General features: G+C 38.9%; 1 protein-coding gene across 13 annotated transcripts in view; it reads right to left on the bottom strand.

Annotated features, from left to right (window-relative positions):
* Positions 1-14,416, bottom strand: part of DOCK3 (dedicator of cytokinesis 3) — a 137,028-nt gene that overhangs the window by 55,162 nt on the left and 67,450 nt on the right. For all 13 annotated transcript variants that reach the window (XM_083429275.1, XM_083429281.1, XM_083429280.1 and 10 more), the window contains exons 16-23: positions 13,856-14,018; positions 12,624-12,730; positions 10,740-10,911; positions 8,513-8,610; positions 7,662-7,745; positions 7,438-7,538; positions 6,602-6,683; positions 5,055-5,225 (exon numbers count right to left, since the gene is read on the bottom strand). In XM_083429275.1, the coding sequence (XP_083285401.1) occupies positions 5,055-5,225; positions 6,602-6,683; positions 7,438-7,538; positions 7,662-7,745; positions 8,513-8,610; positions 10,740-10,911; positions 12,624-12,730; positions 13,856-14,018 (978 nt within the window). The remainder of the gene's footprint in view (positions 1-5,054; positions 5,226-6,601; positions 6,684-7,437; positions 7,539-7,661; positions 7,746-8,512; positions 8,611-10,739; positions 10,912-12,623; positions 12,731-13,855; positions 14,019-14,416) is intronic.

The raw sequence follows: 14,416 nt of genomic DNA on the forward strand, positions 1-14,416 counted from the left end.
ATCACTAGATTGAATAAACACATCTTACTCTGCAGCTTAATCAACTAATAATCACTGAAGGAGGAAGTTAAGGAAATACTTTTTATTTATTGAGGCCATTTTAATAGTGGCATATTGGTATAACAGAGAATTAAAAGAAAATATCAATGATCACATTTTATTCCAATAATTTTAAGTTCTCTGAAAAAGGTTATATTTAGGTAAAATAATATACACATTTATTTAATACATTCAATTAAATTAATGAATGAATCAGTTAAGGCAATCATTAATTTGATGAACAGTTCTTTAATTAGTTGACAGTCCTAGTTTTTTTAATGTGTACCCAGCCCTTCTGCCAAAGGGCTCAGAGAATCATCATTTACAGACCCACGAGAACCCTGTGAAATAAAGTTAGTTTGAGAAATAAGGATCTGTTCCAAGCCTATTTGATCCAACCCCACTTTAAGGTTTATCTTCATATATAATACATTTCTCTGTTATACACACGTGAAAAAGCAATTATGGAAAATTAAAAAGGAATCAATATTATGTAATCCAAAAACAATTGTAGAAGGTTATTCAAAATGAAATGAAGATAAATAAATGCAAATTTCCATTTCACCTTGCATCCTACACCCCTACATATATTATTCTATAATATCTTATACCTTGGAATGTATAAGGGTCCTACAATACATCCACAAATTATATTGTTAAAACAAGAGAACAAACTGAACCTAAATCCTGCCAAGATGAAGGCACTCCTGGTCTAAATAGAGTTGTACACCCCCTGAAGGAACAGATCAAAAGTCCACAGGTACTCGTTATCATTTGAGGCAAGGGCTCCCTGCTGCAAGCTTCAGATGGTGTCCCAGCGACAAGCCATTTCTAAACTGAGAAAGCCTTGCCATGGGGATCCAAGCTCTTCTAATCTCATGTTTAGACTACTGCAATGTACACTGTGCTTCCTTTGAAGGCACTCTGGAGGCTGCAGCTAGTGAAAAATTATTCCATCTGATTGTGGGCTGGTACTTCTGTACACAGTCATATAACCCCAATTTTGCAGGATCTGTGCTGGCTGCCTATATTCTACTGGTCTAATTCAGTGTTTTAGTATTAGTACTGAAAGCTCTTAATCACCTAGAACTCTGATGGGCTTTTGTTGGAAGGTAAAAACATTTTTCTTCTCCTGGTCTTTTGAAGTTAACTCACACTAGTAGCCAAGCTACTAGTTTAGTTGTATGGTCTCATGCTGTTGTTCTAATACTATTTTATTCATTAGGCTTTTGTAACATCTACTATTTTGCAAAGTTGTTTGCTTACTATGCATTTGGACACCTCTTAATATACACGGATGGCGCTGTGGGTAAAACCTCAGCGCCTAGGACTTGCCGATCGTATGGTCGGCGGTTCAAATCCCCGCGGCAGGGTGAGCTCCCGTCTTTCGGTCCCAGCTCCTGCCCACCTAGCAGTTCGAAAGCACCCCTAAGTGCAAGTAGATAAATAGGTACCGCTTTATAGCGGGAAGGTAAACGGCGTTTCCGTGTGCTGCGCTGGTGCTGGCTCGCCAGAGCAGCTTCGTCATGCTGGCCACATGACCCGGAAGTGTCTCTGGACAGCGTTGGCTCCCGGCCTCTTAAGTGAGATGAGCGCACAACCCTAGAGTCGGACACGACTGGCCCGCACGGGCAGGGGTACCTAATATATGATAACCATATTTTGCATGATGGTTTCTGAGACCTAAGGCAAAGCTTTTGGTCTGCATATCATTTTAAACAAGATGGCACACTGACCCTTTCAAAACTGCACTGATTTGTTGTTTCTTAAGATTTTCAAGCAATGCCAGGTACAAGGCTGCTAGTTTGTTTATAATTTTTGCTCATTCTATATTTGTGTATTGTCGGAAACCATCCTAGGATCATGTTGACATGATGAAGGGCAGTTTACAAATTTGGAGAAATGAATTAAAAGACTGACTGAAGCCATAGGCTGGCACATTCCAGCCCTTCGTTCCCCTCCTCCTACACAGACAGGAAAATGACTTTGCCAGTGTTTACTTTCACTTTCCCCTCATCTTAATTTTGGCTTGTTTAACTAACAAGGATGTACAGTCATACCTCGGGTTACAGCCACTTCAGGTTGTGTCTTTTCGGGTTGCGGACTGCCGAAACCCAGAAGTACTGGAACGGTTACTTCCGGGTTTCGGCGGTCGCGCATGCGCAGAAGCAACAAATCGCAACCCGCTCGCGTGCAGACGCGGGTTGCAAATGTGCATCCCGCATGGATCACGTTTGCAACCTAAGCGTCCACTGTACATAATATTTCAAACATTTCAAGGAAGTTGAGCTGAAAGATGGGCACAGACTTCTGCTAAGGTTTTGATTATTTATAACTTTTCATAATATTTTTCGTTCCATTATTTCAAAGTGACCTAAATGCAGAAGAAACACAAAAACATAACCAAAATAATGCAACTAGATAACAACTAAATATTGTATTAAGTAGTCAACTCCTTGACTTATTAAGTGCATATAGTATAACATATGCAAAATCAAATTCATATTCATGAGAAAAAGGCATTATCTTTAGTGGTTTATGTATTCAGAAATTGGAGCACCAGAAGAACTGTAATTAGAGAGAACACTTTGCTGTTTGGTTCCAACACCAAAGGAAATCTTAATATAATGGGGGGGGGGAGAGAGAGAGAGGGAGAGCCCAGTCCAAAATTGATTCCCCCTTTGTTACTCTTTCTTGTGACTAAATTAATATTTAATTATCATTGAGAATAAAGTATAGCCAAGATTCAACTTTTCTGGTGTTCCAATAACGATTTTTGATATTACGACTTTTCATGCCCATGCCACTATTAGACACTCTTTGTACCATGAGATGATGTCCAGTAACCTATAACAGCTGAACCGTTATCTTCTCTCTAATCACTGGTTCTCACAATCAAGCTGATTCATGCAGACAGTTTAGTGCCCTTTATGTGAAATTTCCAGTGCTGTGAAAACCACCTGGTAGTTGCAAACATTGAACTGTGCAGTGTATTTGAGTTCTAAGTGCAGAGAAATGGATTGGGTGGGGGACAACAGTCACTGGGTACATCCATGATGAAAGGTTGTGCAGGATATGGGGATAACTACTTACAGAATTAAACGACGGCCTTGAAGTACCACCACATTTTTGTGGGGTACATGTCCCTGCTCCGCTCACCTGTCCTCCAGGCTGAGGGGCCTATGGGGCAGTTAGGGTCAAAGGGCAACACAGTGGCAAGTGGGAAACAAAAAAGTAAACTTTTGAAGTATTTAAACAGGTCAAGTTTCATGAATATATAACCTCCTCACGTATCAATGTGTAACTTGTGAAAAGGCAGAGTTGGCAGAGACCAGCGCCATCAAGAGTTGTCCCTTCTCGATGACTTCAAAGCATAAAATAACGAATATACAGCGATTAGACTCATCTTGGTCGTGTTAATGAGCATGTGATTCAAGCACATGGCTAAAGTGGGAGTTACCAAAGATCCTCAAGAAGCGTTTTCTCACAGAGTTCCATCATCATTTACAGCCCACCCTTCGCCAAATGGTCCCAGGGCAGCTTACAGAAATACACAGTTAAAATAAGTACAATTAAAATAATAAAAAACTACAAAGACAGCCAGTATCAGAGTAATAAAACAGCAGCACAGATTCGTAGTGCAGGAGGAGGGAAAACATAGATAGATTCAAACAAAGGTCTGGGGAAAGGGGTGTGTCTTGACCAATTGCTGAAAAATGTACAATGATGGTGCAAGATGCACCTCTGAGAAGAAGACATTTCACAACCTAGGGACCACCATGCCATTGTTTCATTGCTCAGATGTTTCAATCGTGAGCACTATTGCCGTGACAACCATCACAGCTTGGTGGTATTTCTAGAGAGACATCTTTGCTGAAGACAAAACATTAATAGGACTTACCTACTTAACTAGTATTATCAACATGTGGTAAAAAGTGGACAGTTGATATAAGACTGTAGAATATATGTATATAATATATATATATATATATATATATATATATATATATATATATCCCATTCCTTTTTGTTTTTACTTCAACCTTCCAGAGGTTTAGCATTTAAAGAACATATAGTGTGTATTGCTATACTTGTTCAATGTACTGGTATAGCCAGTGATTAATTTGGTTATACTTTTTGTAGCCACAATATTTTAAACCCAATAGAAAAATAGGAATATCTTAATGATATGGGTTTTTTTGTTGTTGTTTTTAAAATGATTGTTAAATTGTCAAAGTAACTATGTGATTAATCTCAAAAAAGTGATGAAATGACAGATTATTCCGCACGGCAGTTGTTTTGTATAGTTATTTCTGTTGAATTAGTATTTTTACCAATGCTGGTTGTTAACTAGCAAAACTGCTGTTGCTGCAAACACCTTCCCATTGTTGAAATAACCTCTCTCCTAAGGAATGAATGATATATGTACACTAAGCTACACCTGCTATAGTATGCAGATACTTGTTACAATAGGTTTACTATACATGTAGTGCCTCGGATCATAACAATTTAGCAGTACACCATAAGAAGCTGAACTACGTAATGTGCTGCTAGTTTAAAGCAAGGATAGAATAATCTGATACTCAGTAATAATATGTAACAAATATTATAGACAAAGGATGTTTAGACAGAGGATGATTTTATGGGTTTATAATCATACAATGTACAACTTTCCAATAGCAGTTACTATAACGAAAAGCTTCAGTCTGAACTACTCCTGCTTTTGTCATTATCGATTACACTTCCTTCATGCCAATTCTGAAACTTTCTTGCAAGCAAGGCATTAAATCAAACACCAGAGGGAATTAAAATGCCTGCTCGCCCCTACATACTTTAATGCAAGGTAGCAGCTCTCGATCTCTGAACTGGTGCAGATCTACTTCATAAAAGGGTTCCGGTACAATTTGCAAGTAAGGCTATTACCTGAGCAAAGCTTGCAACAACTGCACCCACATGCACAAACTATTTGCCTGTTTCACACACAGAGTTTAGCAGAAGCACTGAATATTTCCAACCTGTGTAAAGATGAGAGTCTCTGAGCTCCTGCTGTCCAGACTAAGCACAAATCTGATTGACTGGAAAAGCTCTTGGATGCTGGCTCTGAACTGTTCCTCCTCCATTCCACAAGTTGCTCTGGAGTAAAGGATCCGAGACTGCACAATAAACTTGAAAAGATATTCCAAGGCCTTAAGGAGTAGGAAGGGAATCAGTACAACAAGAGAAAAAGAAAAGGAGCTTAGAAAGAGCCAGAGAGGGAAAAATTAGATATATTATTAATAATTCTTCATTTTCAAAAATTGGATATGTATTTCATTACGTAGTTAAAACCTCTAAAGAAAAAAGTTACTTTAAAAAGTTAGTTTTCACTGCCCACCAAAAACAAAGCAGCAAAAATAAAACAAAAACCCAAAAACTATATCAAACACCCATAAGAACACTCTTAAAAGGCCTGGGAAATTAAAATATTTTATACCAACACCAAATAATTCAGGTTCAGTGCCAGGCAAACCTTCAGAGGCAGAGGGAAGGGAGGACGTTCCAAAGTTGGGCCACAACAGTGGAGAAAGCCCTTTAACAGGTTAACCACAACCTCACCACAGAAGACAAGGAGCCCTAAAGAGCAGCCTCTGATTAAAATCTTGGTAACAAATCAAGATTTATACAGGAAAAGGCAGTCCTTGGGATAGCCTAGTTTCAAGTCATATAGGCTTCAAAAGCAGGAGTGGCTAACCTTCTTCAGCCTGGTTGCTGCATTCAAGGCTGGCCAAACTTCTGAGGGCCATATGCAAGCAGTAATGGTGGTCAAAGTGCATGCTCTCACATGCATATACCACGCACCTATACAGGCTGCATTTATCCGTGTTGGGCATCAGAGAAATTTCTCCATTGCAGCCCAAGCCTGAGAAGCCCACATAGTCCTTGCTGTGGTATGTGTGATGTTTTCCCCACCAACCTTTTCTAGGGGTGAACCCTTCCTTTCTTCCCCAACTTGCATCAGAGGAAAGAAGAGACTCTCCCCCCCTTCTCATTGCTGCAATTGCCTACTGAATCTATATTATTGTTAGGATTGTATATGTATATCCTTTCTAGTAGTATGTAGGTTTTTGATCAATATGTATCTTAAAAATGAATTGCCTTCAAAATTAACCAAAATTGGCCATTTTGACATATATATTTTTTGCCAGTCATTTCATCAACACCAGTATGATTAACTCAAGTAGCCATTTCAACAAAACCTACTTTTAATGAACAAGCAGTGCACATTTAGAATATATACAATTAATATTTATTTCTCTCAAATATCTTTCGAGACAGATTTTCAGTCATTCTTTCTTCATAGGGTTTTTATTGTTGTTCAAAATATGTACAATCAATTATGTACATTCTCAAACTCAAGGAGATAGGTTTTACTCTAAGATTATAATTTGAACAGGATAAAAGGATTCATTTCTTCCCTAGATAATCAGTAACAAAAACCTATTCAAGACAGAGCTCTCTGCACAACAGAAAACTTCAATGTAAGAGTCATTTTAAACAGATGGCATTTCTATATAAAACATACCCGCATTGCCTCCTGAATATGGTCCTGTCGTACAAGTTCTGCTGATCGGTCCATGTACCACTTCAAACACCGAATAAGTTCTCTGAGTAAAAACACAAAATACTGATACATTTCCAACCCCAGCCATGCTCACATCTAAAGATGTTTTTAAATAACCTTAAGTTAGGTTTTATATCATAGTTCGGTCTATTGAGATTTTTAGCACATATAATTAAGTGGGATATAGAAATATATTCTTGGTGACCCAAAATAATTACTCTTCCATATTTAACAATGATGGAGACAGACAAAAAGAGATTAGGCAGATACTAGTCACAAAACTATTTTGCTTTAAAACGAAACAAAAACATGTTTTACATTTCTTCAGAGTTTTTGTAATCTTGAGAGAAATCTACTGGCCTCAGTTTATCTTTTTTTCTGAAAAAGAGCTTGACTGTCTGTAAATAGTGCTCTTCCAGAGTAAAACTAAGTGATTATAAGGATGGTTAACTGATGGAAAAATCTTTTGGTCCACAAAAAAGCTGCAAGATGTTTTAGCTAAAGCATAAAAACAGAATCTAATTGTTTGACCCCACCCAATTTCCTTCAACTCTTATGGCATGTTGGCATGTTCCCTCTCAGAAGACTCAGAGGGAGAACATCCCCATTTAGGACTGTCATCCAATTTTTTTAATTGAAAAAGAGTATTTTGTTTCTTGTTTTATGCCACAAACTTTTATTCAGTAAGATTGCTTCATACTACTGGATGTTCTACTAAACAATAAATTAGAACTGTTGCTATCCATCTCATCTGAAAGTGACACTCTAATGTACAATGGTGGTAAAATAGAACCTACTTGTAGGCCAGCGCTCCTGCAAAGTGCTTTTGGATGTAAGTGTCCATTACAGGTCGAAAATGAAAATATTTGCTATCACGCAGGAGGTTGATGATGAACACCTGCAGAAGAGAGAGACAAAACCACACCTAAGGACACAGATCAACAAAGCTTACAAAGGTCATCAAAATAATGGATAAAGGGAAGTCAAAACTGTTCATCTCTCAGAGGTGTGCTATGCTTACAAGAGACTGAAAGACCAGCAGTCCATATTTTTCAGTGTTGTCATCCAAAATCACAAATAATGTGTCCAAGATATCCTGCAAGAACTGGAAAGGCACAAACATTCAAATGACTTCTCCTGGTAAACAATTCTACCGAAACACACCATTTATAATGTGTAAGAAAGAGAGATTCAAGACTGTTCCTAGTTCTCCAGAGTAAAATTACTGAGACACAGGGTGGGTTGCCAAACAAGTCATAGAGTAGGCACACTGAAATCGATGAGTATCACCTAGGTGGTGACTATTACCCTGTACAGCATTATTTCACTTTCATTATATTTATATTCCTACGTAAATACAAATCCAAGATCATCAGTAAATTGTAATGGCTCTCACAGAGGTCCGCTTGCACAATGAAAATCCCCTCTCCTCTCTTCCTCCCTACAGCTTCTTGCACACCCTCAAACCATAGCTAAGTGTGGGGAGACCCTCGCACATTTAGGAGTGGGCAGGGACTGCATCAGGGAAGAGAGGAAATATAAGCCCTGTTACGCAGTGTTGGATTCAAACCTAAGAGTATGGCGAAATGTCACACATTATGCATTTCTAGAAGTTGCCAGAAAAGAGAGGAGGAGATGCAGCTATGTAGCAACATCACATTCTCCCTCCCACCTGGCTGCAAAACTGGTCCCATGAAACAACGCTACATTGCTAACTCAGCACTTCTTAGGTTTGTGCTTAAGCTAATCACATCTTGATTTCACCTACTGATCGAAGACAGAGCAAGTAAAGCAGAGGCTTTCTTCCTCAAAGACTTGTACTAATTGTCACAATAGCTGCACATTAATAACAACTTGGAGGGGACACAGCACCTTAACAATTTCTTCACCACTGACATGCCTCAGTCTTCCTAAGATATCCATTACACGATCTGGATAAGCCTTCCATTTCAAGAGAGCAAGTAGATCCACTGTAAATAATTGAAAGAATAAATATAGAAACACAAAATATATCATACTAAACATACTAATTACAATGGAAAATTGGCACAAGTAGAATTATCAGATATGTGTGAACAACTGAAATTGGTTAAAGATTATTTTCAGAGAGACAAATTTGTAAATTGGCAAGATTTAGTGCTCGAATCCTATACATGCTTACTTGGGAGAAAATTACATTCAAATTCAGCACAGTAAGACATGCTTAGTGAACACGCTTAGGATTTGATTGCATAAATGCATAAGTATAGCAATCATATCACCACAAAACAATACATCTTGGACAATTAAGTAATTTTATTCTTCATCTTTTAAAATTTTCTACACTATGCCAAACAAAAATATCAGGAAGTTAGTTCTGACGAGCAATATATGCTAAAAGGAAAAAACAACAACATGCAAAATGTTTCTTCCAAGTCATAGAATTGTAGAGTTGGAAGGGACACTGAGGTCTTAGTTATTTGATCAAAAATCAAGAGATGGTGGAAGGGAGGCTGCTGAAGCTGTCTGTTCAAAATGGGAATGCTGGCTACAGCAGAGAGCTCGTTTAATGAATTCCTTTGACTTTTCCTCAGTGTATTGTCTTAATTAAAAAACAAAAACAAAACAATGATTGCCAAGTTTAAAAATCAATTGAGATGGGATTTTACTCAGCAGAATCATTTCTCTTCTATCCAGGTCTCCTGAAACCTCTTTCTGATCTCAATGCTTTGCCCAAAATGCATGCTTTTCCTCACCTGTGATTTCAAAAAAATCACCCCCAGCAGTTATTGATGGCCTTTATAAAAACATTCATCATAATTCAAGGTAATTATCTGTACACTCTAAAATATTGTAAACCCTGCAGAAAGGAGGCTTGCAGTTACCACACAACAGCTGACAGGTGGTGATTTTAAGAGCCTTCTAGGCAGTGGGCCCTTCAAAGCACCACACAACACTCTTTACAAGGCCTGCATGGTGCTTTGAAGTCCTGGCAATCATCACCTGATATCAATGTTACATCACGTGACTGACACGTGGGCAGCCTCGCTACCACCTGCCAAATTTGTCCTGTGAAGGGTACGGGAGATCAGGATCTGGCCCAATGCTGTAGATTTTGATATATTCCTCCTCATCTATTTAACTGTGCCACTCATTAAGATATGAGATTTCAGCTTTCCCCCTCCATTTCTATTAACTTTGACTACTGGTCAAATTCACCCTCAAAACACCTCCCTCCCCCAAGTTTTCATTAGCAAATGGAGAGTCTGATTATGGAAAGGGCAGCTTCTCTTGCACTGGCGGCAGAAATATCAATATAACTTTGTATAAATATGCATATGGTAGATTGCTCTAAGGCAGTGGTTCCCAATTAGCTAAGTATTGTGGACCCCCTGTTTTTCAAAAGCCAAGACATGGACCCCCTAATTCTGAAAAAATTGGTATCGTATCTCTATGGTACTTTTTGTTCTGTAAATGATGCCACTGACCCCCTGAGTGGGTTATGTGGACCCTCCAATTGGGAACCACCGGTCTAAGGTGGTGGGAACCTTTTTTAACCTGAGAGTCACCTTCCACTGTGAGTAACCTTCTGCAGGCCAGATGTCAATGGTGGACAGGACCACAGGGAAAAGTGGGTGGAGCAACAAATGTCTCTCTTATTGTACAGGAGACTACATTCCAGCCATGCAAAAGTCACAAACTCTCTCTCTCTCTCTCTCTCTCTCACACACACACACACACACAACACGTCTCTCTATCCAGGTAAACAAGCAGCCTTATCACAGATCAGGTACGTATTCCAGCCAGCCAAATAACCACCCACACCACCCCTAAATCTGGCACTGCACTCAAAGACCCCTTTCTATGTGAATATATAGCAAATATTGTAATTATTTATTTATTAAAGTTGTATATCGCCCTTCATCCGTAGATCTCGGGGTCGCTCACAACATAAAAAGTACAAGATTAAAAACAGAAAATATGTAATAAAAACAAAAGCAAGCCAACAACCCCCCCCCCACTCAAAGGGCCATGCATTGCATTATTTCAATGCAATATACAAAGCACCCCCTCTATCTTTTTTGCATCCTATGATTTCTTGAAATGAAAACTGCTGTACCATTCTGGGTGAGTTTGGTAGAAGAGAGCTGGGTAGAAATTGCAAATGACTCTTTGGTGCTGCGCTGGAAAATCAGGCTTGAAGGAATGTTGGGACAGCCATTATAGTCCTCTTTGCAGCATGGAAGACCCAGGTAGAGGGCATGGTTATTGAATGTGCTGTTTTCATCACACTGCAGACATAAAAAAGGACATCCACTTTAGCTGGAAAATTATATATGCTTTACTCCATGTATTGCTGTGCCACTAAACAGAATATGGAGGACTTTATATGGATTCTAGGCATGCAGACATTCTGTATTCGGAATATGTATGCTACTCATTCAAACAGCACACACTTTGGAAAACAGCTTTCTATCAGTTCAGATAGACCAAACTTCCTCAGTTTAGTGCCCTCTAGATATTTTTAACAACCCCTATAATCTCTGATCATTTGGCATGCAGGCTGGGATTGATGGGAGTTGGAGACTACTACAAAAGTTTTGTAATAATTAAAAAGCTACATGCACCTTCCATTTCAATTAAATAGCTAGGTTATACCTGGTAAAAATAAAACACCTCTGTTAGGAGTGTATATATAAAATATAAAATAATACATCCCTATGCTAAACATGATTACTACAGCAGAATAGATTTTATTAGCAGCTTGCTTCTCAAGGCTTCTAAACATAACCTCTATTTATATCCAGATATTAATTTTCAGTCGAGCTGATGGGTTGTACTGTTTATAAGCCTCTGTAGAACACCTTATTCCAGTGGTTTCCAATCTGTGGGCTGCAGACCCCTGAGGGGCTCCTGAGTTATCCCAAGGGGTCTGCTAAGCATGACTGGTGGCAGCAGTAAGGGCCCTGACTGCAGACTCAGGAGCTCAGAAGGACCCATTCCTGTTGCACCCGGTGTCTCCACTCATTAGGCACCCTCCTCAAGGACTAGATATGGGCACAGGAAGGCATGCAGTCTTTAGAGGGGAGGGGGGGGGACTCATTTTTTCACTCTGTTACAGTGGTACCCCGGGTTAAGTACTTAATTCGTTCCGGAGGTCCGTACTTAACCTGAAACTGTTCTTAACCTGAAGCACCACTTTAGCTAATGGGGCCTCCTGCTGCCGCCGCGCCGCTGGACCACAATTTCTGTTCTCATTCTGAAGCAAAGTTCTTAACCTGAAGCACTATTTCTGGGTTAGCGGAGTCTGTAACCTGAAGCGTATGTAACCCGAGGTATTTTTCATCTTTGTTGGAAGCCGCCCAGAGTGGCCAGATGGGCGGCGTACAAATAATAAATTATTATTATTATTATTATTATTATTATTATTATTATTATTATTATTATTATTATACCACTGTGCAATGTTGTCCCAGGATGGTCTTAGTGTTGTGCAAGAGAGGGAAAATTTTCTATGATAATTTTGCATAATTAATAAGTTTAACTTTTTATTTAAAAAACTATACCCACACGAAATAAAATAAAATTAATTAAAACTGTGGACCTTTCATGAACTGAGGTGTCCCGTCCTCCCGGCAAAATTCAAGACTGTAATCATGCATGACATCTATCCTGACCCCAAATATAAAGCAGGATACAAGTATAAAAAAATAAGGAAGAGGAGGAGAAGAAGAGGAAGAGGAAGAAGGAGGAGGAAGAGGAGGAGGAGGAAGAGAGGCGGGGAGGGTATTCTAAAGAAAGAGTGAGAAAGTTAAGATGCTTGTGAAGGTCTATCTGCTTGCAGTATCTCACAATTTGTAATGTAGTGTAACAGACGAATCAAGATCCGTACAAACACTTATTTTAGCAGATCTGGACCATTATAGATTTACTCTACAACAGTGAACAGTGAAATGAATTGATGGTAGATCTATAATATATGAAGAGTGAGGAACTATCGTACCTTATAAACATAAAGCTCATGAATATCATCAGAAAGGGTGGTGCCATCATCTCTCATTAGTGGTGTAAATGCAAAGCCAAAAAGCTTCTTTTCACCTTTATCTTTTGCTGCAACAAGAAACAAAATGTTTACATGAATTCTAGTAACTACCAAATTAGCATTTTAGCCTGTCACTGTAACTTATAATAGATAGAGAAAAGGTTTTCCATGATGCCTATTTTGCATTTTCATAATTCTGATTGTGCTTTCTACAGTCACAAAATATTCTATATCATGAATCAGACACAACAGCTACAGACCTATGTCTTCAAATGCAGGTTATAAAGCTGGAGGAAGAGCAAGTTCAATAGAGATATGGAGAAGGGCTGCTGAACCCTTTCCTGCATTCTCTTCCCTTCTTGCCAGGCCATTTTTTCCTAGTCAGGCTTATGGCAACCCCTTCCCACTGTTCCAACACTGCACCTCTATATATATCTACTCAGAAGTAAGTCCCCTTAGGGAAGAAACAAAACACAACCCCTGGCTTAACATTATGTCTTAACCAGGAAATGCAGCTTGTTTAGCTCAAACAAATCACAACAAGGAAGCCAACAGCAGATCATGGTTTCCTTGGAGCAAAACAAAGCACAACCCCAACTTCTGACATGGGAACTAGGCTAGTGACTACTACACTGATTCTTTGTGACTATGCCTTTCAGCTTTAGGAGAATATGTAAAAATCAATATCCCTATCACAAAGGAAGAGTGTAAGCCATGTATTTTGCTAAAAGAAAGAAAGCTCCAAGTACTGCACAAACAAAGAAAGACCATTTACTTTGGAATGGACCTCAAAAAAGATGCTCCTAGACAAACTCAGAAAGGGAACTAAAACAGAATCTATATGTTTCTCCAGAGCCCAAATTCCATTTTTTGCTTAATCTGTAATAACTAATTTGCTAACACATCTTCCAGCCCTCAACACTTGATGAGGGGTTTATCTATTAGCCAGTTCAGGATCTGACATTGCTACAAATTATCCCAAATAACTGCCTTGTTAGAGGTTGTTGCAGTTGTTTTTACTGCAGCTATCAATGACTGAAATGGAAATGAGAACATGCCCTAACCACCATACGTTTTCAAGCTACATTACATTCTCCTAATCCTTTGCAAAATCAGCACAGAAATAATCTACAGAAGAAAATCAGCCTATGAAAATTAGGTATCTTCCAGACAGAGAACCATGTTGCACTCACTGGAACAGTGCCTGAACTCAAAACGGAGGTGAGAACCACGGAACCTGTCTATGGGAATGGGAAGTTTGATGACTTCTCCCCAACGAGGGCTGTTGCTGTGATAGAGGACAAAGGAATGATATAGACTCCTACTTGGCTCTCCCGAGCCTAAACTGATGCAGTCCTGGGGGGAAAATGAAAAGGAATACAGAATAAGAATAAAAGAATATCACATTACAAAAGATACACAATAATACCAAGGAAGCATCATGTTAAGGATGCAGAAACACAGCATACTGTAATCAGTCCAATTCATATCCAGCTGCTAAACAATGTCATGGACAGATGCAAAACTTTGAAGTACACAACTCTAGAAAATCAAGAAGGGAGGAGTCTAGATTTTTAAGGAGGAGGAGGAAGGAGGAGGAGGAGAAAATCTGGGGAGCAAATAGGGAGGGAGTGCTAATGATGTATCTCATATAATAAGTGCTTTTTCTTATTAAATAAGTCATTTCTTATTTTGAGAGATACAGAGTTCAGGTATGATTCTGAACTCCTAGGATTTTTTTGCCTCTTTAATCA

This window comes from Podarcis tiliguerta, assembly GCF_965153285.1.
Source record: "Podarcis tiliguerta genome assembly, chromosome: 2".
NCBI lineage: Eukaryota > Metazoa > Chordata > Lepidosauria > Squamata > Lacertidae > Podarcis > Podarcis tiliguerta.